Source organism: Sciurus carolinensis, chromosome 3 (genome assembly GCF_902686445.1).
Source record: "Sciurus carolinensis chromosome 3, mSciCar1.2, whole genome shotgun sequence".
NCBI lineage: Eukaryota > Metazoa > Chordata > Mammalia > Rodentia > Sciuridae > Sciurus > Sciurus carolinensis.
Window position 1 is genome coordinate 67,369,391 of NC_062215.1, and position 26,678 is coordinate 67,396,068.

A 26,678-nucleotide genomic window follows, 5' to 3' on the forward strand; every position below is an offset into this window, starting at 1 on the left:
TAACTGGGGATTGAACCCAAGAGTGTATTACCACTGAGCTATATCCCTCGTCTTTTTAAAATTTTTATTTTGAGGCAGGGTCTCACTAAACAACTTTCAATCCTCCTGCCTCAGACTCACTGGAATTCCAGACAGGTGACCCAATTGGTTGACTTCCAGTCATTTTTACCTGATTAGATTCAAGAGGTACACCTGAGATAATGGGTATGACGAATCTAGAAAGGTTCTGAACTCTTGGAATAATTGTATTGATCTTTGACAGTCTTTAGAGTGACGTCCCCTCCACTGCTCCACCTCCTCTGAGAGGTGATGAGGCCCTGCTGGTCCTCCTCCTAATGAGGCTCAGCCCACACTACTCTCTTTCATGTACAGTCAGCAAGTTCCAGAAACACCCTCAGGGAAGGGGCAAGGCAGTCTCCCTGCCACCCTTTGGGTCACAGAAGCAGCTGCCCAGTGGTGGTGCTGGTCTGGGTGCCAGATCTCCCCCTGGCCCTGCCCCAGGTAGAGCACCACTCCCAGCAGGCCTTTTGGTAGCGATTCAGGGGGCTCAGTTCAGTTCAGTTCAGTTCAGCTCAACTCAACTCAACACACGTTGACAGAGCCCTGAGTATGGACTCAGCACAGAGATGGGTGCTGGGCATGGGCAGGAGTAAGTCACAATCTCAGAGACAGACATATGGCAAGTCAGAGACCTGGAAGTGCAGTACCTGTTGTCTGGAATGTAGGGTAGACAGGCGTGACTCCCTAAAGTCCCTTGAGAGTGGGACATTCCAGTAACTCAGCCCAGAAACTGGGGCATCAATGAGGGAAGCCATGGAATGGTTATGGACAGCTGTCAATCAACCAACCTGATTAACTCAATCCAGTCTAAAGTGAATCCCATCCAACCACTGAGCTAATGGAACCCACCCTCATGGGTAGAGGTAGGCATGGTGATGGCCACCACTGGAACCTACAAACTCTTCGGTGGCCTTTGGAAAGTGTGGTCTCTGGTCCTAGATCTGGGGGTGGGAAGGAGGTACTTTTTAGAAAAAAAATTAACTTCAAAAACAGACAAAAATCTTACAAAGTTGCTTTTCCAAAAAAAGGAAGCTTCGGACCTGCAGGACTCTCCTTATGGCCCCTGCAGGTACTGTGAGCAGAAGTAGGGTCTGTGGGAGGCTCTGAAGGTCTTGCCGGAGTAGTCTAGGGGGAGACCAGGTTTCCCCCTTCTTTACATGATCCTGTCTGGTAGCCGTCATGGCCAAATCATAAAATATGTTTGTAAATAGTTAATACAGGAATGCACCCATTCTTATAAATATTCCAAGGATCCAGAAAAAGTGAAACATCTTTCTGCACACTCAGTTTTGTTCCATCCCCTGAGCAGTTTTTGGAACAGTCTATACCCTTCTAGCTAATAAGCATACATGTACACGTATATAAATATCGTTTAGTGTGCGGGTACTTTCAATACGAATGGGACCACACAGTATACATTGTTCTGCAACTTGCTTTTTTCACCTACCAACAAGTTTTGGAAATTTTCCCCAAGGGACCTCCAAATCTTTCTTTCCTGGCTTAATTGTTGCTGAAGTTTGGGGAAATTAATACACATTTCCCTTCCTTAATTTAATCATCCTATTGATGAACGATTTAAGTTGTTTCTAAATTTTTGCTCACACAAACAGTGCTTCAGAAAAGATCTTTTCGCCCATGCTCCTCAGTCTCGGTGGGCATGGGCATGCATTTCTTGAGGGCTGATTCTAAGAAGTGAGATTGCTAGGTTAAGGGAACGCCTGTTTTTAGTTTTAATGGATCCTGTCAAGTTTTCCCCATCTCTTAGCTCAAGGGCTCTACCAGTTTAAATTCCTCTCGACAGTGATGTCATCTGCCCTTTCTAGAGATGGGCGACTTCTTCACTGTGCCCTTCTGCTTGTTGCTTTGGTGGTCCCCTGGCTCTCCTGCTGCAGGATGTGGAACAATCGGTGAGCCAATATTGATGAAGTCTGCCTTGTATTCAGTCACCGGTGTACAGTGTTAGGCTCTGCCTTAGTTACTGCAGAGCACTTGCCTTCGAAGGGCATTCTCTGCATGGAAGGAGGAAGACCTGTGGTCCATGTGTGTCATTAGGTCCATTTATATTAATCGCCAGTTGGTCACTGTCAAAATGTTTTCAATGCAAACAACAACAACAACAACCATGAAGAAAGGGAAGACTGGAGAGGGAGAGAGTGAACCTCAATGGGTGAGGGACCAGAGGTGCTGTGGGGCTAGAGCAGTCTCACAGATAAGCACCAGGACTGACTAGTCCACAGGAATGACCACTGGGGCTGGCCAGCCTATCTGTCACAACATAAACAAACGCAGGGACTTCTCTGGCTCTGATAGCTGGAAAACAGTTGTTTGCAAACATTAAGGAGGAGGGGAGGAAACAGGAAAGAGATGCCTTTTTCAGGTACCCTCTTCCCCTTGCCGAGGGGTGTGACAGCCAGGAGGACTGTTCCTATTCTTTCATTCATTATGGTTGATATCGCTTAAAGGTTTGTTTGTGATTCTTTAACCTTCCCAGTTGACAAGAGAAAGATGAAACAGTTTTTAGCCTATGTATGGGAAGTGGTCTCCATGGATTTTCTTTTCCCTTATAGAAAAAAAAAAAAAATCCAGAAACAAAGGCCATACTGTTGAGGGTTCAGATAGTGAACTGCTCGTGAATCAAAAGATAACATGATACTGGGCAGCAGGACCCAACCAAAGAATGTTCTGATTTATTAACTTGTCTCCTGGGTAAGATAAAGTAGGTGGATCAATAGACATTAGACCTCCTTTCTTCTGCCTGGTCCAAGGAGGAAATAAGCCACTGAGAGATAAGCAACCAGCTTTTGATGTAGGACTCGATGCTGAGGGTGTGGGAGTGCAGGCTCTGCCCCTGTGGACGCCAGGCAGGGTGGGCTCCACAAAAGGTCGAGACCTGGGGCCCTGGCTGGGGCCACCCTGTCAGTTAGTGCATTTTAGCATATCCCTTTTTTCCATGAGTACAATAAAGGGAACTTTGCCCTGTTTCTTTCATGTTTAGTTCCTAGTGTTAAAGACTGTTTAAATGCAGTTACATCCTACCTGCAGGTTAAGCAGAACTTAAATGAAATGTAAATTATTGAAGTGAAACCTCAGAGAACATTCTACAACATTCCATCTTTCCATCTCAGAATGAGAAGAACTAATATTTTCCCCTAAGAAGTTTACAGTCTACCAGGGGCCTATGACATAAACAGATACAGCTCCTAACCCATGATGGATGATGGATGGATTGGTTGCCCCTCACTGCCAGACCTGAAGCTCTGAGATGAACCAGGCTAGCCTTGTGCATTGCTGGTCCCCTAACACAGTGCCTGGGACATAGTACCTGTCCAGCAAGGGAGTCAGCATGAAATGACCAAGGCATAGGGCAGGAAGAAGGCTCAAAGCTTGTGTGTGGGTGGCGGGTGGCTCAGGAATGTGCTGGCTGCAAGGCAATGGGATAGAATATCACGAGAGGGGCCAGCTGAACCAGGATGTGGAATTCAGACTTTATTCTATGGGTTGGGAAGGACATGGATGGGTATCAAGTAGGGTGTGACGGGATGCAGTTCTCTTTCTCTCTCATGCATTCATTTATTCATTGATTTCATCCAATACAATTTATAAAGCGTCTTCTCTATGTAAGGCAGCATGTAACATGCTGAGATATAAATAATAGAAATGAGAGTCCCGGCCTCAAAGAGTTCCCAGTCTGAGAGGGGCAATAGATAAGTAAACCAATGAACATAGCACATATGTTTTGTGGTACAGATCCCTCTGGACACTCCAGGGTGGCTGTCTGGAGGAGGCACACTTGGGCTGAGTTGTGCAGGAGCGACACTTAGGAGCGAGGTGGAGAAAGGGTGGGAAGGGTGCTGCTGGCAAAGGGACAGAAGAATGAGCTTGAGATGCTCAGAAGCAACATGTGGTGTGATGTCCCTGGTGTGCTGTGTGGGAGGTGGGAGGCGGGGTGGGGAGTGGAGTGAGATGCCACTGGAAAGAGAGGCGGGAGCTGGACTGGGAGGTCTGAGGAGATTCCTGGGCTTCATCCTGTGGTTGATGAGGGAGACAGGGGCTCTGAGTCGTGCTATAGAAAGATCTCACCAATGCAGAGAATGGACTGGAGAGGGAAGGAGGGGCAGCAGGGAGACCAGAGAGGCGGCTGCTTTTCTTATCCAGCTGAGGACCTGTGAAGAAATGAATTGGGGTAGTGCCTGGGGTGCGTGATAATAACAGCTAGCATTTATTGGGCACTTACTGTATGACAAGAACTGTTCTCTAAGTGTTACGTTATGAACTCAGTCCTCTAGTGACCCTCGGAGGTAAATGCCATCACTATTCCTGTCTTACATATGAGGAAAACGAGGCCTGAGGCATGAGGTCCCACATCTAGAAAATAGGGATTTGTCCTCAGACTATTTGCAGGATTGGGGAATCTAGAAGGAGCAGCAATATTGGGGTGCAGATGTGGAGCCAGGGAAAGAGGATGAGTTTGGTTGAGACTCTTGATTTGAGATGTCCATGGGACTCCAAGACAGTTTGAGATGTTCATGGAACTCCATGGAAGAGGGAGTTCCATAGCACCTGGATCATTAGGTCTGGAGCTCAGGAGAGACATCTGGGCAGGGGGTGCCAATGTGGCAATAATGGGAAAGGGTAAGCTCATTTAAGAAGGTGGTAAACTGGGGAGAACAAACATGGCATCCTGCAATGTCCAATATACAAAGATAACCAGGGAAGATTGCTTATGGAGGAGACCAAGGCAGAGAGGGCTGAGAGGTGAGAGGCAAGACGAGTGGTCTCAGGGTGGGCATGGTCAATAGTTCACATGCTGCCAAGACCCAAGGATGGATGAAGTCTGTGTCCTTACCAAGATTTCATGGGCCATCTTGATGAAGAAGTTTCAGAGGATTGCTGGGAAGTGAAAGGGAGGTGAGGAAATCCACACAAGCAAGTACAGAGATCTCTTTGGAGACTCTGTTGGAAGGAAAGGAGAGGGAGAGTCTTCAAGAATGATTTAGTCTCTTCCTAAGACTAGAGTATATTTTATGGGATTCATTCTTAGATTCTTCCAACAGAACTGGGCACAAGAGCTCATTTGAGCCCATCAGCAATTCTTTTAAGAATGCTTCCCATTCCTCCCTTATCCCCTATGATCAACTCCACCTTCAGAAAAACAAGCTCATATTGTATAGGAAAAAAAGTGGTGAAAACCTGACTCTTGGCAAGACCATCTGGAGATCTAAAGATATTTCTACTTTAGAGGCTGAGTGGTAATAAGTGATTAAATAACTATACTAGTAGATGCTTAATTGGTTCTTATTTTTAGTCTATTTGTGGAAAACAATGTACCCTGTGGATGTGAAGGGAGTGGCCACACACCAGGTTGTCCTGCCTTCTGGAACTTTCCCAGCATTTCAATGGGGTGGAACTGGATACTGTTATATATATGTGGCTCCAGCTCTGGCAGTTTAGGAGGCACTGAAAGCATGTGTAATAAATTATGTCTTCTCCTTAGGGGAAAAAAAAAAACAATACAACAACTGGGCAAACCTCCATTTCTAATGGGGACCGTGAAACACAGATATTAAAGACCGTGGACTGGGCTGTCAAATTGACAAATGAGTCTTCTCTTTTGAAAGGCACTTTAGGAAGTTGAATTGGAAGCTTGAGAGGAGAGGAGCAGAGCTGTCACAGGCAGGCTGGAGGAACCCCACCCAACAGCTGGGCTTTTTCATCTGGGGGTGGGGTGGGAGATCTTGTGAGCCACAGTGGGATGGTCTCCAAATGTTGGAAATGTGGCTGAGATGCACGGAAGGCAGAGGCTCAGGCTTCGGCAGGAGCCAGCTGGGCCCAGACAACCTGCTAAAGACCCAAGTGTGACTGATGGAACCTAAGCATTTGTGTTCTCCTTTATTTACAGCCTCAAAGAGGCTGGTGGGTTGCTGTTAGATGCAGGACTATGGGCTTTCTTGAGGCATGTTGGATACACCCAAGTGAGCAGCCCCCATAAAGTCTGGCTGTGGATTGGGAACCCTTCTCATTCCTGATTGTTCCAAACTGGTAGTGGAAGGGCTTCTTGGTGAGAACAAGAAACCTCTGGGTAGGAGCTTCTAACCCTGGGTCCTCATGGCATTTCTGAGACCATCAGATAAAAATCCAGGGTCATCCTTTCTAGGGAATTTCCTGAAGAGTGAAACCAGCCATCCAGGATTTTCATGTTTATTCTCAGGCCTCCCAAGAAGTACAAGCAGGGTGACAAATAAGTGTTTGATGCATACATGGGTAAACATGTGGAAAACAAGAACTACCATGACATCCTTTGAGGAGGGGACAGGAGAGGATGAAGGACTCCTAATATCAAGTCATGACTGGGAGTCCCACCAGGGTTAGCAATCACCTTAAGTTAGGAACAAAGAGTCTGGCTGCTGATGTCAGTGTGTAGACAGCTTGGCACAGTAGTCCTGCCACGGGAAAGCCCAGCTCAGCACTTCCACATGTGTTCTCTCCTTCATTTAGTTCTCCCCAAGTTTCAGAGTTCTGTCCTGATCCGTAGTGTGTCCTTCCACTCTCATCTACATCAATGGCTTCCAGATCTATATCTCCAACACTGAGCCCTTTCATGAGGTTTGATTTGATTAGGGTCTCTAAGTTTGCAGCTAGAAATGACATCATCATCGATCACAGCCTAGCTTAACATCCCCAGGGAGAAGGAGCGCTCTCAGGGAAGATTTTTTTATTTGTTCTTTTTAGATATACATGACAGTAGAGTGTCTTTTGACATATTATATATACATGGAATATCACTTATTCTAATCAGAATCCCATTCTTGAGGTTGTACATGATGTGGAGTTTCACTGGTTGTGTAGTCATATATGGACTTTGGAAAGTTATGTCCGATTCATTCCTCTGTCTTCCCTTCTCCCTTTCCTTCATTTTCCTTTGTCTAGTCCACTGAACTTCTATTCCTCACCCCCCACCATGTGTGTTAGCATCTGCATATCAGAGAGAACATTCGGTCTTTGTTTTATTGGGTTTGACTTATTTCTGGAGACTTTATGGTAGTCTCCAGATCCATCCATTTATTGGCAAAAGTCATTAAGTTATTCTTTTTTTAATGGTTGAGTAATATTCCATTGTGTATATATACCACATTTTCTTTATCCATTCATCTGTTGAAGGGCACCTAGATTGGTTCCATAGCTTAGCGATTGTGAATTGAGCTGCTATAAACACTGATGTGGCTATGTCACCGTAGTAGATTGATTTCAAATCCTTTAGATATAAACCCAGGAGTGGGATGACTGGATCAAATGGTGGTTCCATTCCAAGTTTTCTGAGGAATCTACATACTGCTTTCCAGAGTGGTTGCACCATTTTGCATTCCCACCAGCAATATATGAGTATATCTTTTCCTCCACATCCTCACCAAAATGTTCTACTTCTCTAGCAATTAAAGAAAAGCAAATTAAAACTACACTGAGATTCCATCTCACTCCAGTCAGAATGGCAATTCTCAGGGCAGATTTTCAGGGGGGTTTGGGTGAGGTCGGGAAGGCAGGGGGAGCATGCATGCAGCAGGGGGCTCCCTGTTCATAACAGCACCACTGCACATTTCTTGAGCTCATCTATAAGTAAGACTCTGGGGACACAGAATCCAAAAGACTCAATCCTTGTCATTAGGAAGCTCCCAGTCTAAGGTGAGAAAGGGGGTCCTTGGTCACCTTTGGAGACCAAAGAATGAACTCTCAAGAGGTAGGGGTCAGGAGCAGTGACCCACAAGGGAAATCAGCCTACAGGAAGGGGGAAAAAACAATGCCACAGCTCCCACTGGGTTCTATGCATCCTCCAAGGCAGGGTCAGGTCTTGCTTATCTTCGTTCTTCCAGAACATTTGATGCTCAATGGATATTGTTGAAGGAATAAATGAATGTACCAAGTGTTTTAGGGAACAACTAACTGCTCCATGGAGCATGGCAGAATGGGACAGGGAGGCCATAGTCTTTGAGCAGCATCTGGAAGTTCAATAGACCTGTGCCAGGTAAATGAGCCAAGGGAGGAATTGTGGGCAGAGGAAGAGTGGGCACCAACATCTAAGAGCCTGGAGCGCTTGGTGGATGGTTCTGCATCATGGAACGTGGGGCCCATGCTGGTCGAGCACTGGCAAGCGATGAGGCTGGAGAGGTGCGCGTAGCCTTGGGAACCATTCTAAGGGGCTTGGGTTTGTGTAAGTTACAGGCAGCTCTGGAATGTCAGGGCTTTAAGTCAGGTAGAGATGTGACCATTATGTGGGCTAAGGAAGGGACATGACCAAGGAGGGTGGTCAGAGCCTCTATGCTGGAGTTCTAGGGCTGCTCCCTACCTCGCTTTCCTCTTCTCTCTATCAGGACCCCAGGTTCTATCTCTCAGAGCTGGGGAGAGGCTTATCTCATGCCCTTGTTACCATTTATCTTAACAACATCCCATATGAGCTGGCATGGAGGAGGAGTCAGAAGCTGGCAGAGCGGATAGTGGGTGCCACTTCCAGGTGACCCCTGTGACCCTGAGTGGCCACAGGCAGGAACTCCCAGGCTATGAATGATGCAGGTCTTTTGAGGTCATCTGATGGAGTCCTTTGATTCTACACGTGGGAAAACTGAGTCCCAGGGAGGGGGGTGACTTGTCCCAAGTCCCAGGGCACACTCCAGGATTACCATCTAGGGCTCTGGGTTCCCAGGCAGGTTTGTTCTCCACAGCACTGGGTAGTCTTGTTTCTCTGAGCCTAGGGTAGGAAAAGAAAATGCCCCCTGGCTAATCTCTCCCTGCATTAGCTCCCAGTGCACTGTTCCCAGAGTGTGCCTGGATTACAACCATGCAGTGTGGTGGAGCAGAAAGAACATGGCCCTGGGAACCTGATAACTTGGGCTCAGAGCCCAGCCCCGCTGCTTCCCTAACTCTGTGACCTTGAGCAAGTTACTTAACCGTGCAGTTTTGTCATCTGGAAAGTGGAGATAATGCCCGCCTCATGGGATTGTTGAGGGGACTTAAATGAGACAGGGCCTGTCAAGGGTCTCTGCAGCATGGTGCCTGGCAGGGAGTGCACACTCACTTCATAGTAGCTGTTGCTACTTGCCTACCCACCAGGGTTCTGTCTCTGCTCCCAGTACGTTACCCTACTGCCTGTGTCTGGTGGTGGAGGTGCTGGCTTATGCAGGGGCTGTAAGGGCAGTGGAGCTATCCAGAGGAGCATTTCTCAGGTTGTCCAGGAAGGCAGGGACATGCCTTGGCTTAATTGAGTTCAAGAAAAATGCAAAGTTAAAGAGCAATTTCTGAGCCGGCTTGTAACCCAAGAGCCTTTTTTTGTTTTTTCATTACAAAATAAAAGATTTAAAAAATCCAAAGGGTAGATGTGTGTGTGTGTGTGTGTGTGTGTGTGTGTGTGTGTGTATGTGTGTGTGTGTGTGTAATAGTGCATAGGTGAGAGGATTTTTGCCATGCAAGAGGACTTTCCTATTCACAGCATGGTTCCTTTAAGTCACCAGTTCCTCTTGGGGCTGTTTCTCTGGAGTCAATTTAAATAACCCAATTCACAAAAGCTTCCAGGAAAGGGCCTTCTGCTCCCCACTGTCTTGACACCTGGGACTTCTTGTGAGGCCTCCCTGAGCTTGGAGCTGAGGTGGCAGAATCTCAGATTGAGAGCTCTGGAGCTGCCGTATTTCCCCATGTGCCATAATTCTAAGATGCACCATGATTATATGTACTGGCAAGAAAAAAAAGGTCCATGTACACTCTGACAGACTGTAAAACGAATCCTGATTTCTGAAGTGTCAACATGTGTCTGAGTAATCAACAAAATGCAAGGTTGAGTACCAGGGTCATTTGGGTAGATGAGCACAAGGCGGGTCGAGAACAAACAAATGGGCTCAGTCCTCCAGTGACATTTAGCTTCCCATGATTTTCCCCTTTATTAAAGAAGACACTGATCTGTAGGCTCTGTGAGGGCAGAGATGGTCAGGTTGGTTTACCACGGCATCCCTCACTTCACTCATAGTAGGTGTTCACCAAATATTTGCAGAATGAATAAATAATACAAAGCCACATTATCAAAGACATGGAAAAATCAGGAAAGAAAATGAATCATTCATAATTCCCCTACTGTGGGTATTTTGGCTTATTTCCTTCAAGTCTTATTGCTTACGAATATGCTCTTTTATATATGTGTAAACATAACGTATTATTAGATTTAGCTCTGGGATGTGTTTTTGTATTTCTCCATTAATATGAATGAAATGATGAAATGAGATGATGCAGAAATGCTTTGAAGACTGTAAAATGTTTAACAAATATCTTATTATTAGTTAGAATAATCATAGAAATACTCATATGAATGAGGTTGATTTGCTGAGAATATACTTCAAAGCAAACAACGCATCGGCCCTCTGCAGCTGGGAATATATTCTATTTCTTCATCCTATTCACCATGGGGAGTCCCTCTGTTTTATATGGGAGAGAGAAACAGAACTTCTTAGAAATCATCAGCTCCAGCTTCCCACCCAGCCCAGAAGTTTCTTCCATATCACACATGGATGGTAAGAAGGGGTTGGGGAAGGAATAGCTCATCTCTCAGGCAGATGAACAACAGAAGTCTCTGAGTACTTCCTTCTCTACAACCTTTATAACCCTTCAAGTTTCAAATATGGCTATTCACTTACTCCGTACCCCAATAGCAAGGTAGACACCAGTGAGATAGCACCACAAACCACCAAGTCTTGCCTCAGACTTGCCTCAGACAACTCAAAAAGTGACTTGAGGAGTCCGAGAATTCATATGCATGTTTATTGGTCTGACCTGGGCCTGGTTCTTGAAGGGATGTGGGTTTGCTCACAGCACAAGGGAGCGCTGACAAAGTTCTCTCCTGGAGCATGCTCCAGCCAGGCCCCTCTGGCCCTGTTCCTCTCTGGCCCTCAACTTTGGCCTATGAGGACTGGAATGAGCATTAACATAGTTTCTAGTGGCTCCAGGTCATATTCCTAGGCTGATGCTAGCCCTCACTTAAAATGCCTGCCTGATAAAACTCAAGGTTGTCCAAAGGTTGTACCATTTGCTCCAGTCATCACCTGAGGATAGGGCCTCTGTCTCCCAGCCTCTGTGGCAGGGCAGGAGCCTAACTTCAATTACTGCCAGTTAGCAGACCCAGATGGGTTCCACGTGGACCACACCTGCTTCTGCTTTAGGAAGTTTTTACTTGCCTGACTCTGTTCGAGTCTTTCCTGTCCCTCCCCACCTCCCCTCATTCTCCCTTTAAGCACCCAGTCACTTCTGTAAAAACCTAATTTGAGTTCGACTCACTCTGGACCCTCTTCCTTATTGCAAAAGTGCATTATTGAAGGAAATCTGCTTTTACTACTTAGACTAGTGTCTGCTTTGTTTATCTTGGACAGTTCCCAAGAGCCTACTGAGTCTCATAGCTCAGACTCCAGGCTCACCTAGGCTGCTGCCCATCTGCACACCTTTATTGGGTAATCCGTGTTCTTATTATTCCTGACTCTCAAATCCTTATCCTTAAACTTGCCCCCTGCCGTCTGCTTCATGCCCTTCTTCTTTGTCCTCGAGGATACACGTTTCTTGTTGTGCTACTGAGTTTCCACCTTGCCCACCTAAAGTTACCCCCATTTCTGCTTATGCCACCCGCCTCAGTCTCTGGGGCCCAGCTAACCTCCCAGCACCCCTGCCCCTGCCTCAAAGCTGCCATCCCACCCCCAGGTGCTTCAGTGGAGGCTGACCTTGGCCTTTATTAATTGCACAGGCATGTGTATAGGCCACGGTGCAGGAGCCTACACCACCCACACTTCCCCTGAGACTCAGAAAAATAGCTTGCTTACAGATTCATAACCAGTCTTTAATGCAGAATATCGCTTTATCAAGTGGCTGAACAGCTGTGATCAGAAGCAGATGAAAGATGGCATATGAGCCAGATTTTAAAAACAAGCTCCTGTGTTCCATGTGCACATCTTTCCTCACTACTCTTGTCCCCACTCTCCAAGATGCTCCCTATCTCGCAGACCAGAGCTGGCACCTCCCACCCGCACTGACCTCACTGCTCAGGGCCTCTCCCAGTGACCCATCTTGGATGACCTGGCTGAGGACTCCAGCACCGTCCTAGTCTCTCTGACTTTTATTCTAGGCAAACCAGACAACAAATCTCCGAGACAGACTAGGAATATGGTCCTGCTTTAAGACTTCCACCCTATGGAGCGTTTGAGAAGATGTCTCCATCTGAGATGTAAAACCCACTTCAGATGTGAGGTGGTGCTGGCCCTCCCTCCGTGGACCAGGAGAGTCCACGCAGCCATCCTGGGGTGGTGGTGGGCTTTCCCCAGAGCTACATCAAAGAGCAGGCAGGAGTCCGTGTACTTAACTCTGACGGAGGGACACTGCTATTCCTTTTCTTTTTGTAGGTCACTTTGAATTGCATTAAAAACACAAGTGATGAGACTATCAAACCCTGGTTGGCAGTTTTCCCTTAATATCCGTTGGCAAAAAAAAAAAAAAAAAAAAAAAAAAAAATTACTTTTTAAAATTAACTCACTCAGAAAAGTCTACTGTGACAGAATGTTCAGGGGGAAAAAAAAAGAAATTCTCAACCAATTCAATGAAATAGAAAATGAATCAAGTTTCCCTCAGACCCAGTTTTAGGAACCAACTGGTGGTATAGGAGAGCTGGAAAAGGAGGTTAACCAGTGTATTCCTCTGATTCCAGGGTAAAGCCCTTTACAGAGCCAGCTCTGTTCCACCTCCTAGGTGGGAATTTCATTTCTCCTCCTGGTGCCTCTGCCAGTGGCTGGAGTACACTGAGGACCACAGGTCTGGGAAGCCCAGGGGGACTTACCCTCTGCTCCTGTGTGGCCACGAAGGTCTGGAACCCTGGAGCCACCCCGAAGCCCAGCTCTTGGATGAAAGGCGGCTCAGACTGACTGTGGATCTGAACTTTCACGCCTGCTTCAAACGTCGTTTCCTCTGAAAGAACAAAGAGGGACAGAGCCAGGGGTCAGTGACAATAGTTGTTCATGGAGTCCTGGGGTTGAAAAGCTCCCGGGGATGCCAAAAGGGTCATGTGGAAGGTAGAATAATGGCTCCCCAAGATGTGCACATCCTCATCACTGGAAACGGAATCTGGGACCCTATACAGCATGAGGAACATTGCAGATGTGATTTGGTTCAAGGTCTTGAGACGGTGAGACCATCCTGGATTATGTAGATGGCCCAATGCAAGCAGGGAGGTCCTTGAAAAAGGGAGGCCAGAGGCTCAGAGTCAGAGAGAGAATGAAGAGATGCCATGCTGCTGACTTTGAAGACAGAGGAAGAGCCACAAGCCAAGGGATGGAGATAGCTGCCAGAAACTGGAAAAGTCAGGGAAGTGAATTTCTTGCTAAAGCCTCCCAAAGCAGCACAGCCCTGCCAATAACCTTGATTTTATTGAATCTAGCGAAACCTGTTTTGGATATCTGAATTCCCATATAACAAATGTGTGTTGTTTTCACGCACTACATTTGATGTACCCTGTTACAGTAGCTATGGGAAACTAAGGCAGGTCAATTAGGCCAACTCTTTGCCTCAGTCGCCATATCTGCAGAATGGAATTATGAAACCAGTTATGGGTAAAGTCATTAATCAAGCCCAGTTTCCTTCTAGCCTCTTGGGTGGATTCTTTGAAGTTCTTTTATTGAATTTACTAACTTTTCCCCTGGGCCGTGAGCTGAGGGCAAGGATATCAGGAAGACAGCACGATACGACACTGTAGCAGTAGAAATGGAAGTATGGGGCTTGCTCATGTGCTGAGAGGCCTGCCCCTGGGTGCTGCAGGAGACAGGCAACTAGAGCAGAAGCCCTTGTGGCAGGAGAAATGGCCCTTGGCCCATGGGCAGTGGGTGGCAGAGCCTAATCCAATATGTTCTGTTCACAACTGGTGGGGCATGTGCTTAGGGGATGGCATCAGCCTTTACTGGAACCCCCTCTCTCCAAATAGCTGCAGATTGAGCTTCTGAAATGCAAGCGCCCAGCTCTCTCTGGCTGATTAAGAGCCCAGCTCCTTAACACCCCCCTGGTCGAGCCTTGCACTAGACAGCACCCTGCTCTGGGGTACCGTGTGGTCTCACTCTCTGGGCTGCCTGGATTAGTCGTTATTGGTTCCTATTGGCACAGATGCTGTGCACCTCCTGCCTGGAATGTCCTTCGGCGTTGCTCATCTCGTTATTGCTATAGCTGTCACCAAAGATTCAGTCCCAGCCCCACCCCAAGCAGCTCTTTTCTCTTGCTCTGCTGTGACTTCCACACTGCCTGCTAGAGCTGCTGCCTCACCCTGGGACCATCCTTTCTCTGACTGTCTCTTCCATCAGCTGCAGCACTCTGGGGGCAAGTGCTGAACTTTCCCTCCAGATTTCAAAGGTCCTGCCCAGGGCCAGGCACAGTGGCACCCAGGGAATGCCTGTTGAATGACTCAGTGAGAGATTTGGAATCAAACCTCTCTATGAATCATTATTAATGGGCAAGGACAGTCTGGAGTTCAAATCGAGAAATGTTTTCAAAGAAAAGAATGGGGACAAAATTCAGGAATGAGAGAAGATGGAGCAGGGGGACCTGGAGGGAGGAGGATGTACCAGGACTGGGGTCATGGTTTGGGCACACCAAAGCTGGCACAGAAGAGAAAGGCTGGGATGAAGGACTGGGGCCAGTCATGGGGAAGGACAGGAACCACAGAAACCATGGGAACTACTGACTGAGTCAGGCAGGATTGGCAGGTAGACTGGAGCTGGCTAAGAGCCCAGGGTCAGGGGTGCATGGAGAGGAAAGCCCACTAGGCAGACAGGGCCAAGGGAAGGACCGGCAAGGCTTTCACAGTTCAGATAAGAAGTTCAGTGGTGACAGTGGGTTTCAGGAAAAGAGACCCTTAACGAGAATATGGCTTCTTGGAGTGGGAGAGAATCCCAGGTAATCCATGAATACATCCTCCTTCCCACCAGCAGAATTAATTGTTCTGTCATTTGTTTCCCCCTAACCACACCGTCCAAACTCCTATCAAACATCCCTGGGTGACTGTGGTTTGTGTCGCTTTCTCCTAGAGATGGTGAATGGACTCAGCCTGAGATGGTGTGGATTCCTCCATTCCCACACTCCCCACCTCACCCAGGGCCTGGTCCATAGGTAGAGCTTCCGTGAAGGATTTTAGATGAGGAAGGACTTCAGGAGAGAGAGGACTGGGTGGGAGCAGGGGGCCAGGTGGTCAGCCTTCAGCGTCTGCCCAAGAGAGGGATGAGGAGTCTGAAGAACAGTCTCACAGCGGGGAAGGAGGGAGCGTGGCGTGATGTGGAGATTACTGGGATGCCTGTGCTGGGAGGAACTGAAGGCGCGTTCAGCCAGCCGTGGGAGGGAACTGGAGAGGGGCCAAAACTTGTTTTCCAGAGATAGTAGAAGCTGTGTGCATGCTGTACAACCCAGCTGAGGAACTTAGAGCCAGTAAGATAGGCTCAAAGCGCGAACCCAGGGCTTATGGGAAGAAATGAGAAAGGAAGCCTTTCTGACGGAGATGCTGAGAGTAATGGGCAAAACAGACAGCTTGGTCTGTCTCTGCCAGCAAGAACCGCCTGAGGCTAATCAGGCAGGGTTAGGGATTTGAAAGAGATGCTAGCTTATTCCAGAAGCATCAGTAGCAGGTGAAGAGAGTAAAATCCTAAAGTAACCTCATTTCTTTACAAATGTCCAGCAATCACATGAAAAGGGCGGAAGGTGATAGATAAGGTTTCTGCTCTCTTTAGAGCCGCACTGTTCAGGGGAACTTTCTGAAAAGAAGGAAATACTCTGTGAGCCGTGCTGTCCAAAAAAAGGTAGCTATGGGCCATGACGTGGCGAGTGCCACTGAGGAACTGAAGTTTTCATTTTAATTAATATATCAAACGGATACAACCCATGTGGCCAGTGGCAACCTTGGATAGCACAGTTCTAGAATATCCCACTGTGAAGCAGACTCTAGTCCTCTTAGCCCTGCAGGGGTGATGAGGACTCCATTATCTTGCCTTCCTAAGCAGGTGCCCCTGAGTGTCCCTTGTCACCTGAAAGTGACTTCTGAGCAGCAGAACCTTGCGTATTCACGGTCAGACCATGGCTGCAGTCCTGGATCCCCCTGGGTGCTGCTTCACCCTAGGTTTATTCTGGATAGAGTTTTCTTCTGTTTCTTGTTGGAACTGTCCTTGGCTTTCTTTTACGGATTGTTCCACAGGTTGGTTATGAACTGCAGCCCTCTCTAGCTGCTGCCCTCACACCCCCCAGTTTCCTCCATTTCCTGGGTTTGGCACATTATTTAGAGCCAAGTTATTACACACAGACTGCTAGATCCAAAGGCGACGTTAGACCACCTACCTCAGAAGTTCTCAAGTTAAGATGGCACATTAAAATCATCCAGAGGGTTCAGAATTATGATTGCTGGGATTCGCCCCTGGAAGTTCTGATTCAATCTCTCTGAGGGGAGCCCAGGGATCTACATTCCCAGGAATTTTGATGGAGGTTATCTGAGACCAATTACATTTGAGTAAATAGTGATTTTGTCCACAGAAGGGAAGTACCTTGCTTGTTTTGGCAAGTCAGGAGTGGAGTGAGGACTCAAAGCCACATCTCCTGATTTTTAGTTCAGCACTTTTTCTACCCAACAAGGAATGGGGTCCATTTAAGGCAAGTGAATGCCCTGGTTCACATCTCTGAGGTTCTGTGGGGAGAAGGAGGAGAGGGAATATCTTTTTCATTGTTATGTCTCCTAAGTCCCCTAGCACAGTGGCTGGCACAAAGAAGAGCTCTATAAACACAGAATGAAGCAAACGAGTGAGGGAGCATCCCCTGCGTGGGTCCGCTGTTCCCTGCCCTCGGATCTACTGTGTGTCTGTCAGGGTTCTGGTCGACCCTGGGAAATGACAGCCGCCCAAGACTCAGGAGGTTATCTCTGCCAAGATGCAGGTGGGGTTGCATGCAGGGCAGCAACAATGACCACATCAATAACTGGTGACATCCACATCATTTGTGGGCACCAGTGCAAAATGAAAATGCAGACTCCTTGTTAAAAAATATCATTAAAAATATTGTTAAAATCTTTTTGTAAAAATAAATTTTTATATAAAAAAGAAAGGATGTCCATATGGAGATCACAGAACATTAAACCAAGCATATGGTCCTTCTGAGTCTGGGGCTCTGTGTGGCTTCCCTGGTAGCCTGATTGGTGCTGGACAGATTGTACAAATCCTCCTATTACTCCCATCATCGAATGCTTCCACACTGAGTTCCTTCAGGAGCGTGCAGGCCCCAGTGCAGTGAAGGATTTGTTTACACATCGTGAACACCAGGATTCAAAGCCCCAGAGAGAGGAGAGAGAGCAGAGAGAAAGGAAAGCTGTGGCACACAGGGCATTCATTGAGACCAAACTGAAACCCGGATGGCTTAATGTGAAAGATCATGCCAAACCAAGAGGAGTGGGTGCGGCGGGTTCCACCTGCAGAAGCCAAGCTCTCCCACGCTTTTCAGCAGCGCGGCCATGGCGGGCACAAGGTGAGACCTACCTGGGGAAGTGTTCTCTGTGCACGCGGAAAGGATTTGGGAGCTCTGCTGGAGCAGACAGGAGCCATGGGCAGAATGCATAATGGGGCTGGGAAAGTACATGGCAATAAAAGAAGCTTAAATCTTTAATCTTTGCAAATTACAGGAAACACGCCAAGGAAATAAACACTGGAGAGAAGGAAGAAGAAAAGCTTCTCTGAAAAGCTGGGGGAATTTTCTAGGCTCAGGCAAGGGATGTGTTGATACAAAGCGATCTTGTTTTGAACAAAGCTGACTTGATAACAATGGCTAGGCGAGGGGCTAACTTGGGAGCAGAGGACAGCGGGCAGGCAGCTCTAGCGGGGGTATCTCATGGTGCAGAGGGGCCCTGTGCAGGACAGCTGCTGCCTGCCCTCCTTTCCCAGTGGGCCCCCACTCTCAGTTCACCTTGGGAATCTGACTGTCAGGGACGGTGTGGACGGACTCCCTTGTCTGCTAGCTTCTGGTTGGCATCAGTCAATGATAACCCAGGTAGGAAACTGGAGGGGGAAAGACTGGTCAGGCTGGGGTGGGCAGCCTCTCAGCTCTATTTTCTGGGTCACTGTGGGTTAGCTTACTGTCACAGCCCTGGGTTGAGGGGCTTGGAGGGAGCTTTCCATACTGCTCTCCCTCTGGCTTCTGGTACCAGCTCTGTTCCCCTGTCCCTAGGAGTGACTCTCCCTGCCTTCAGTCCCAGGATACCACACCATTCTGTATCACTTTCCTAAGGCTTGCCCACTCCTTTGTAAGTGGACTTTAAAAAGTTATTTTTATTTTTAAAAATATTTTTGGGGGTGCTGGGGATTGAACTCAGGGGTACTCAACCACTGAACCACATTCCCAGCCCTTTTTTGTATTTTATTTAGAAACATGGTCTCACTGAGTTGCTTAGCACCTCACTGTTGTGGAGGCTGCCTTTGAATTCACGATCCTCCTGCCTCAGCCTCCCCAGTCACTAGGATAACAGGTGTGTGCCATGCTGGGTTAAAAAGTTTTTTATTAGTGAATAGTATTTATACATAATAGTGTGACTCATTGTGACATATTCATATATGCACAAAAATAAAATATCTATAATTGATCATATCATTCCCTAGTACTTGCCCCCTTCCTCTCCTCTATTGGTTTTCCTTCCATTTCCATGAGATCCTTTCTCCCACCTGTTTTCCTCTCTAACTTCCACATGTGGGAGAAAACATATGACCCTTGACTTTCTGAAGCTGGTTTATTTCACTTAGCATGGGTTCCCCAGTTCCATCCATTTTCCTACAAATGCCATAATTTCATTCTTCTTTACTGCTGAGTAAAATTCCATTGTGTATGCATACCACATGTTCTGTATCCATTCAACGGCTGACAGACACCTCCGTTGGTTCCATGACTTGGCTACTGTGAACTTGCTGCTACAAACATGCGTGTGCATGTATCACTCTACTGTGATAACTTTAATTTATTGGGATTAGCATTGAGGAGTAGTATAGCTGGGTCATATGGTGTTTCTGGGCCTAGTTTTTTGAGGAACCTCCAAACTGATTTTCATAGTGATTGTACTAATTTACATTCCCAGCAACCGTGTCTCCGAGTGACTCCCCCACCCTGCCCCCCACATCTTTGCCAGTATTTATTGTAACTTGTATTCTTGATGATTGCCATTCTAACTGGAGTAAGAAGAAATCTCAGTGCAGTTTTGATTTGCATTTCCTTGATTGCTAAAGATGTTGAACAATTTTTTTCACATGTTTGTTGGCTGTGTGTAGTTCTGTAAGTAGTCTTCGATTAACCTCTCCTGATATCAACCAGTTTGAAGGTGCTGTTCATTTCCTGCTTGGGTCCAGATTGGTGGAGTCCTGTGGGCCCTCACTTAGCCTCTGAGAGACAGTAGAGTCCCCTCTGTGGTGCCATTTGTGGAAGGACAGCCTTACACTTGAGTACCCTCAGGGATGGAGACCTGTCACCTGCAGGGGTATACCATGGTTTTCGGAGTATCCTTACACTGGTGAAAAACCACCTGCTTGTTGATGTCACCCTTGTTCCTAGCTCTACCCCATCTTCCACTACACAGCCCTCCAAGGCTCACCCCAGAGAGGAGCACCCTGTTATGAAGAGGCAGAGATGCAGGCCTCTCCTACCTGGAGAGGGTCAGAGCCACAGAGAGCCTAGAGCAGGTGTTTAAATGCTTGTGGGTCTGGGGTCAAGCAGGGTGAAGCCAAGTCCTGGTCTGTGACCTCTAATAAGTTATTTAATCTCTTGGAGCCTTATTTTTCCTCATCTGCAAAGTGGATATGAACATAATGACTCTTCTTAGGGCTGTTATGAGGCTTAAATGAACAAAGTCCTTTGCACAGAGTCTGGCGCCTAAGAGGACCTCAGTAATTTGCACTGTCGTCATCTACATCCTCACCCCACTTCATTCAGTAGGTCTGGCTTCCTACAAATTTCAACTGTCTGGCTTTCTGCCTTGTTCCCCTTTGCTCATGCCACCACCCACCTAGACTGATCCTTGCTCTCCTCTCCCATCTGGTCAACCTCTGTCCAGCTTTGCCCTCCCCTCCTCTGAGCTTTCCCTCCCTTGGCAGCTCCAATATCTGGAACTTGCCATCTTCCCCTTGGTCATAACTCTGTCCATTAAGACTGAGAGGTCCCTGGGGACAGGTCAATGGTTTAATTGTGTTTACATTCACAGTGTCTGGCACACAGTGGGTGTTCAGTAAATGCTTGTTGAAGTGAATGTAAGTACGTGACTGACCCTGAGACTCCAAGAATCCCACTGCCCTTACTTATAGATGGGGCACAGAGGGGTGGAGAGCTGGGGGAATTTGTCCCGGTCTCACAGTGAGTTTGTGGCCAGCTGGTCCACAGCAGGCCGGCTGAGCCAGCTCAGTCCTGAGGCAGTACATGGTGACTAACAGGGAGAGGATGGTGTGGGGACTTCAGGCCAGAGGTCCACTAGCTCACAGGAGCAGGGCAGGGGCAGAAATGACTACCTGGGATGCCCCTTTGAAGGGACTTGGCTAGCATTACTGTCCTGTGTAGCTGACCTCTTCCTGCTCTCTGCTTCCCATGAAATCACAGTGGCTTAGCTGGGGACCTGTTTATCAAGAGCACTGGGGAAAGTCCTGGGGGCTCCAGGTCTGTGTTCAGCCAGGTATGGGAGGGGCTGGGCCCAGTAGTCAACTGGGTCACTCACTCTGCACAGTGGCTTCTCTGACTGCCACTGTTGACTAGCTGCTGTGGCCTATTTTTTTTTTTTTGCACCATAGATTGAACTCAGAGGTGCTTAACCACTGAGCCACATCCCCAGCCTTTTAAAATATTTTATTTAGAGACAGGGTCTCCCCAAGTTGCTTAGGGTCTTGCTAAGTTTCTGAGGCTGGCTTTGAACTCGCGATCCTCCTGTCTCAGCCTCCCTAGAACTGGGATTACAGGCATGTGCCACCGCACCTGGCAACCGTGGTCCTTTGTGTCTTCCAGGGGACTGAAAAGTGTGTGTGCATGCGGGAGAGAGAAAGAGAAAAGCTACCTCTGCAATGTAGGGACATTGCTCTTAGTTCTTGTTTCCCTAAAGCATTTGCTAAGATGCTGCTTTGGAGTTCATAGAAACAGGAAGAAAGAACTGACCCCGGTGAGGACCAGACATGGAGCTGGGTGCCTCATGCCCCTCCATGTTTGCTCCCGCATTCACTGGGTGTTGTATTCTGTGTGTGCTGTGGTGTATCCACTGGTTAAGGACCAGAGCCCAGCAGCAAACCAAGCAGAGTCTCTGTCCTCAAGCAGCCCACATTCTGGTTGGGGGACAGGCTACAAGCAGGGACATGTGCACCATTATGCCAGTGGCACGTGCTGGGAGGAGAGGTGAAGTGGGGAGGGGACGGGCCAGCACGGTTCTCTCGGATGGGAGTGACTGACCGACGGCCTCCATAGGTGATGGCGTTTGTTTGGTAAACCTGAATGGAGGGAGCAGGTGAGCCACAGGATGACACAGGGGAAAGCCTTCTGGGTGGAGGGGACAGGTATGCACTTGGTTCATTTCAAGAAGAGCTAGGAGGCTGCAGTGGCATGACTGTGGTCGGAGGCCGGCTGGTCATTTCATTAACTCCTCAGGTAGGCACTGCCATTTACAGAGGGCTTCACAAAGGCTCAGAGAGGTTATCTTGCCCTGGCCACACAAAGCAAACCCAGGACTGAACCTTTGTCCGCTGGGCTCCATGGCTTTTTGCCTTCCTACATGTGTCCTTGCCCAGATGCTCTGTGCTGTCTGGTGCTGCTGGCCACATTCTGCATTGGGTTGGGGACTTCTGGGACTTTGCAGTACAGGACCTTGATCCACTGAGCTTCCAGTCCTCTCTGGAAGGGCAGACAACAATATTGGCAAGAGTACCGTAAGCTTTGGGATACTCTCAGACTCCATTGTACTGGATTTCCCCAGTCATCCAGAAGCAGGTGTCAAAACTCCCCTGTATGACATATTATTTTATGTTTTACGTTACACTCATCTTACAGAGGAAGAAACCAAAGCTCAGTGAAAGTAAAGGACAGGTCCAGAGTCTGTGACCCATGACTGGCGAGAATTTTGGAGCTAGGAGAGACCTTGACTGTTCTTTGACTCAACTAACTTCTCAGTGGGAAGACTGAGGCCCGCAGAGTAGGGAGCAGCCCATGGGGGGATGGCACCTGGCAGCCAGGCAGAGTCCTTCTCTGTCTTTGCCCGATGTCCAAAAGACTCAGTGGCTCCAATGACAAGCCCCTGAGTTACCAGCTGTACTGATGTGGTTTACAGTGGGCTGTGCAGACTTTGTCCTTTTATCTCAGAGTTCAGGGAAAACTCATTAAGTGTGAATTGGTGACAGTGACAGGGACAAGTGTGCCAGCCCTTGAGAGCCTAGGTAAAGAATGCCTGCTGAATGCTCTTTCAGGTCCTCAAGATGTACTCTCTTGGTCCCTGCTCTCCTACTTGCACCAGAGAAATTGAAGAGGCCAAGGTCTGGCAAGGGAAGCAGCCAGGTGCATCAAGAAAAACGTGGGCTCTGACATCAGAGACTTGGGTTCATAGCTGTGTGTCCTCAGACAGGTTATGTTACCTCTCTGAACCTTAGCTTCCTTTTTGTTAAAACCAAGTTGGGACTGACCTCTCAGGCACTTTTAACTCTAAATTTCTATGAGTTGGGGACCATGTATAAATCTGTTAACCTTGCTGCATCTCATTAAAAAAATAGATTTAAAGGACTGGATGTGACTTTTCAGAACTCATGTCAAGTCAGAGAGGCTGATTTTTCTCAAGATAGCACCAAGAATCCACAAATTGCTGCTTATCTAAAATTGCATAGTACATGTGTTGTCCTCCCTCTCTGCCCCTCTTGGCAGGCCCAGTAAATCATTCCTAGGCAAGAAAATCCAAAGGCAGCCCAGAGACAGGCAAGCTCATGCTTGATTGCTCACAGGTGACATTTCCAGGCTGGGAGAACTTCTGGAGGAGGAAATATCAGCATTTTGTCTGCTTACTGGATGGGCTGTGATCGTCTGTCCTGGGTGGCAGTAGGATGTAGCACAGCATTCTCCCAACGACTCTGAGTCCAGGAGGTGCTACTGGGTGGCCACAAGTGTTCGGTGAAATCCACGAACTCCAGCTCCTTCTATAGAACCACAGAGTGTGTGGGTATTTTAAAGACACCGTGACATCCCATGGAAAGCATGTGACCTTTTGCTGAACTCTGTTTCCCAAAGCCATTTGTCTTCTTCATTTTTAAGGTGGAAAGGACAGAGGTGAACCAAGTCAGAAGATGTGGATCAAATCCTAGTTCCATTACATATTAGCTATGAGATCATAGGAAAGTCACTCATTGTGTCGGAGACCCATGGTTTGGACCAGGAATGTCCCTCAAAGGTTCCTGAGTTGAAGACTTGGTTCCCCAGAGTGGCAGTGTTCAGAGGTGGGGCATTTGGGGGGGTGAATGGATCATGCAGGCTCTGATCTCATCTCATAATTTAATAGGCTACCGGGAGGTGGTGGAAATTTTAGTGAGGGGGGGCTAGTTGGAGGAAGTAGGTCATTGGAGGGTATCTTGGAGCTCTGGCCCCTCTTCTCTCTTTCTCTCTCTGCTTCCTGGCTGCTGTAAGGTGAGCAGTTGTGCTCCACCACAAACTCCCTGCCATGATGTTCTCTGTAAGTGACTATGGACTGAAACCTCTGAAGCCATGAACCAAAATAAATCTTTCCTCTTTCTAAGTTGATCGTCTCAGGTGTTTTGTCATAGCAGCAGAAAGCAAACACAACTGCTTATCACAGCTGTTAGAAAAGCTAATCTATTAAAGGATTAAACCTGCCTTGATAAGGAATGTATGAGAATCAGAGGTGGAATTCAGGTGAAGCTCCTTAGAGTCTATAGGTTCATGCACCTGCTTTGGGGAAGGAGATAGTAATGTTAGGTCTTGGTTATGTAAACAAGAAGTGTGGCTGTACTTACATTTTTGTTAGACAGAATATTTGCAAAACATACACTAGAGAGGTGTTGTGTATGGAGTTGTGTCTAATCCCATTACAAAAAGATTTATTCCAAGGATTCTTTAAATAATGTGTTTCTCTAGTGCATTCAGGCTCAGAGATTATAAATCATAAATTACTTGATAAGAAGTTACTTGGTTCTGGGTGGGCAATAAGCATGTGGGAGATACCACCCTTGAAAAGCCACCAAGGAGGACCATAGCTCTGAAATTATGGGGGAAGTTAGTGGGTGATTAAGATTCTATTCATAAAAACTCTGCTTCTATACGCTGAGGGTGAAGTTAGGTACAGCCAGTTTGCTGAATGGATCATGTATAAGATAGATGGTGATGTAATTACAGAAGCCAAAAATCCATCCACAGCATTACTGGATGCATAGCAACTTTTTGTTATGAAATATTTTCTCAAACAATGAAGGGAAGCACAATAGTTTGCATGTGGGGCGATGTGGGGGAACTATTTTGATGTTGAGTAGGCATCCTCAGCCTTCCAAGGGGTGGGAAGAGGTGGTTTAGATCAGAGTTTCCTACACTGGAGTCACTGGGGGATCCTGTTATAGAGCAGATTCAGGGCGGTGCCTGAAATTCTGCTTGTCTAACAATCTCCCAGGTGAGGCTTATCCTCCTGGTCGGAGGACCACACTTTGAGTAGCAGGATTTATGGATGAACACCTATGCTTTAGCAAAATATACCAGGTCCTTGGTGGTTTGGCCTCTACTTAGCTGCCCCAATGAGGCTTTGGTCCTTGTCCCCCTCCCTGTTTGGGACCTCAATTCCCCATGATCCCACATCCTCCTCTTACTCCCACACACTGTCTAGCAACCTGGTCAACAGGCCTGAGACTGGGACCAAAGTCATTTCCTCTCTGAAGCCTCTTTGAGAAACTTTTCTCCTCCCCTCTAGAACTGGTTGCTCTTCCTTTGCTCCTGGTCTATCTTCCATCTATTACAGCGCTTGATGACACTTCAATATTCACGTGCTCTCGCACCAGACTGCAAATGCCTGGCACTCCTTAGGCACTTTATATGAAAGCTGTTGGATGAATGAATTCCCATCCACTGTGTAATAGTATATAGCTTTCCCTAGATAGTCCTTAGATTGTGAATTCTTTGAAAACCTGGACTGGGCCCTTTGTCTGTAGCACTGGAGTGTCCAGCACATAGTAATTGCCCAATGGGGATGTATTAAATAGCGGACATGATCTCTGAGGGTGGGTCTGTTCTGTCAGCTTCCTAGATGTCCTTTTTGGACTGGCTGGTTGGGAGTTTTAACACGATCACATCTATTTTTTGCACAGTCCTTAGTATGTGGCATGGAGCAGGTCTTCCAAAAATGAGAAAAGTCAGACATCTCTGGCTATGGCATGGATGCCTGCCTCCACTGGTGCTTCTGATTTATGGCTTTATTTCTCCATTTCTCCATTCAGGCACCTGTGGAGACCCCCATCCAGCACACGGGCCTACTCTGAGGGTAGGCATCACATCTCAGCTGGCTGCTGTGTGTCCCTGTGTTCTGGACTCTCAGAATTCAGGCCACAGCCTGTGCCTCTCATTCTAGGAAGGTCCTGAGGACCTGGCACCGGGGCAAGAATTCACCCTGGCAGCAGAGATGTTGGAGAAACCATAGCAACAACCATCAACATCCACTCTTGTTGTGTGCCATTTGTAATGGGGGAGAGGAGACATATTACCCCTGATAGCTGCTCAGGCCTCCCAGCTATGTTGAAAATTTATGATTATTTTTAATTTAACTTTTATTTTTATCAAAGCAATCTATGTACATAATTTAAAAAGCCAAATGGTACCGCAAGGCTTTTAATGAAAAACATGGGTTTCCTGCTCTACCTCTCCCTATCCCCTGAGTCCCATTCCTCAGAGGCCGCGACTCCCAGCTCACTGCTTGAGCAACTTCTTCTGGTGTTCATGTTCATATTTCCACGGGCATCAACTGATTGGCAGCTGTTTCTTGTTTGTAAAAAAGTTTTAAATATTATCCACTGAATTCCTATTGTGGAAGATGAGGATGTGGGATTCCTGTCTGGAGGTGCCTCCCTGTTTTTCCTTTCATCCTCTGAACATGTGTGTTTGATAATTTGTTTCTATCAGTGTCTAACTTTGTTTTTATTTTTATTTTTTGGTACTGGGGACTGACCCATGGAGCTGTATTCCTAGCCTTTTTATTTTTTATTTTGAGACAGGGTCTCATTAAGTCGCCCACACTGGACTCAAATATGAGATCCTCGGGCCTCAGCCTCCTGAGTCACTGGAATTACAGGTGTGCAGCACTGAACCCAGCTGGATGTCCAGCTTCTTCACATAACTATGGCTATGTAAATCTTGTCTGCAGCCTAACTTGGTATTGTATGAGGGTTTTGATCTCTTTCTTGTGAAGCTATTTTGTCTTTTCTGTGTTGGGTTTGCCTTGCCTTTTGTCCTCTGGTCTGTTTGACTCACTAGGTACCTATCATTAGAAATCCCAGACTCTTCAGCTGACCTGTGAAACACCTCTCAGTATAGCCAGAACTGCAAAGATCGTCCCTTCTGGAGTCAAC

The 26,678-nt window shown here is 47.3% G+C and overlaps 1 protein-coding gene across 3 annotated transcripts in view; it reads right to left on the reverse strand.

The window, feature by feature from the left end:
• Positions 1-26,678, reverse strand: part of Asic2 (acid sensing ion channel subunit 2) — a 1,061,026-nt gene that overhangs the window by 51,547 nt on the left and 982,801 nt on the right. For all 3 annotated transcript variants that reach the window (XM_047547493.1, XM_047547494.1, XM_047547492.1), the window contains exon 3: positions 12,905-13,032. In XM_047547493.1, coding sequence (XP_047403449.1) covers positions 12,905-13,032 — 128 coding nt within the window. The remainder of the gene's footprint in view (positions 1-12,904; positions 13,033-26,678) is intronic.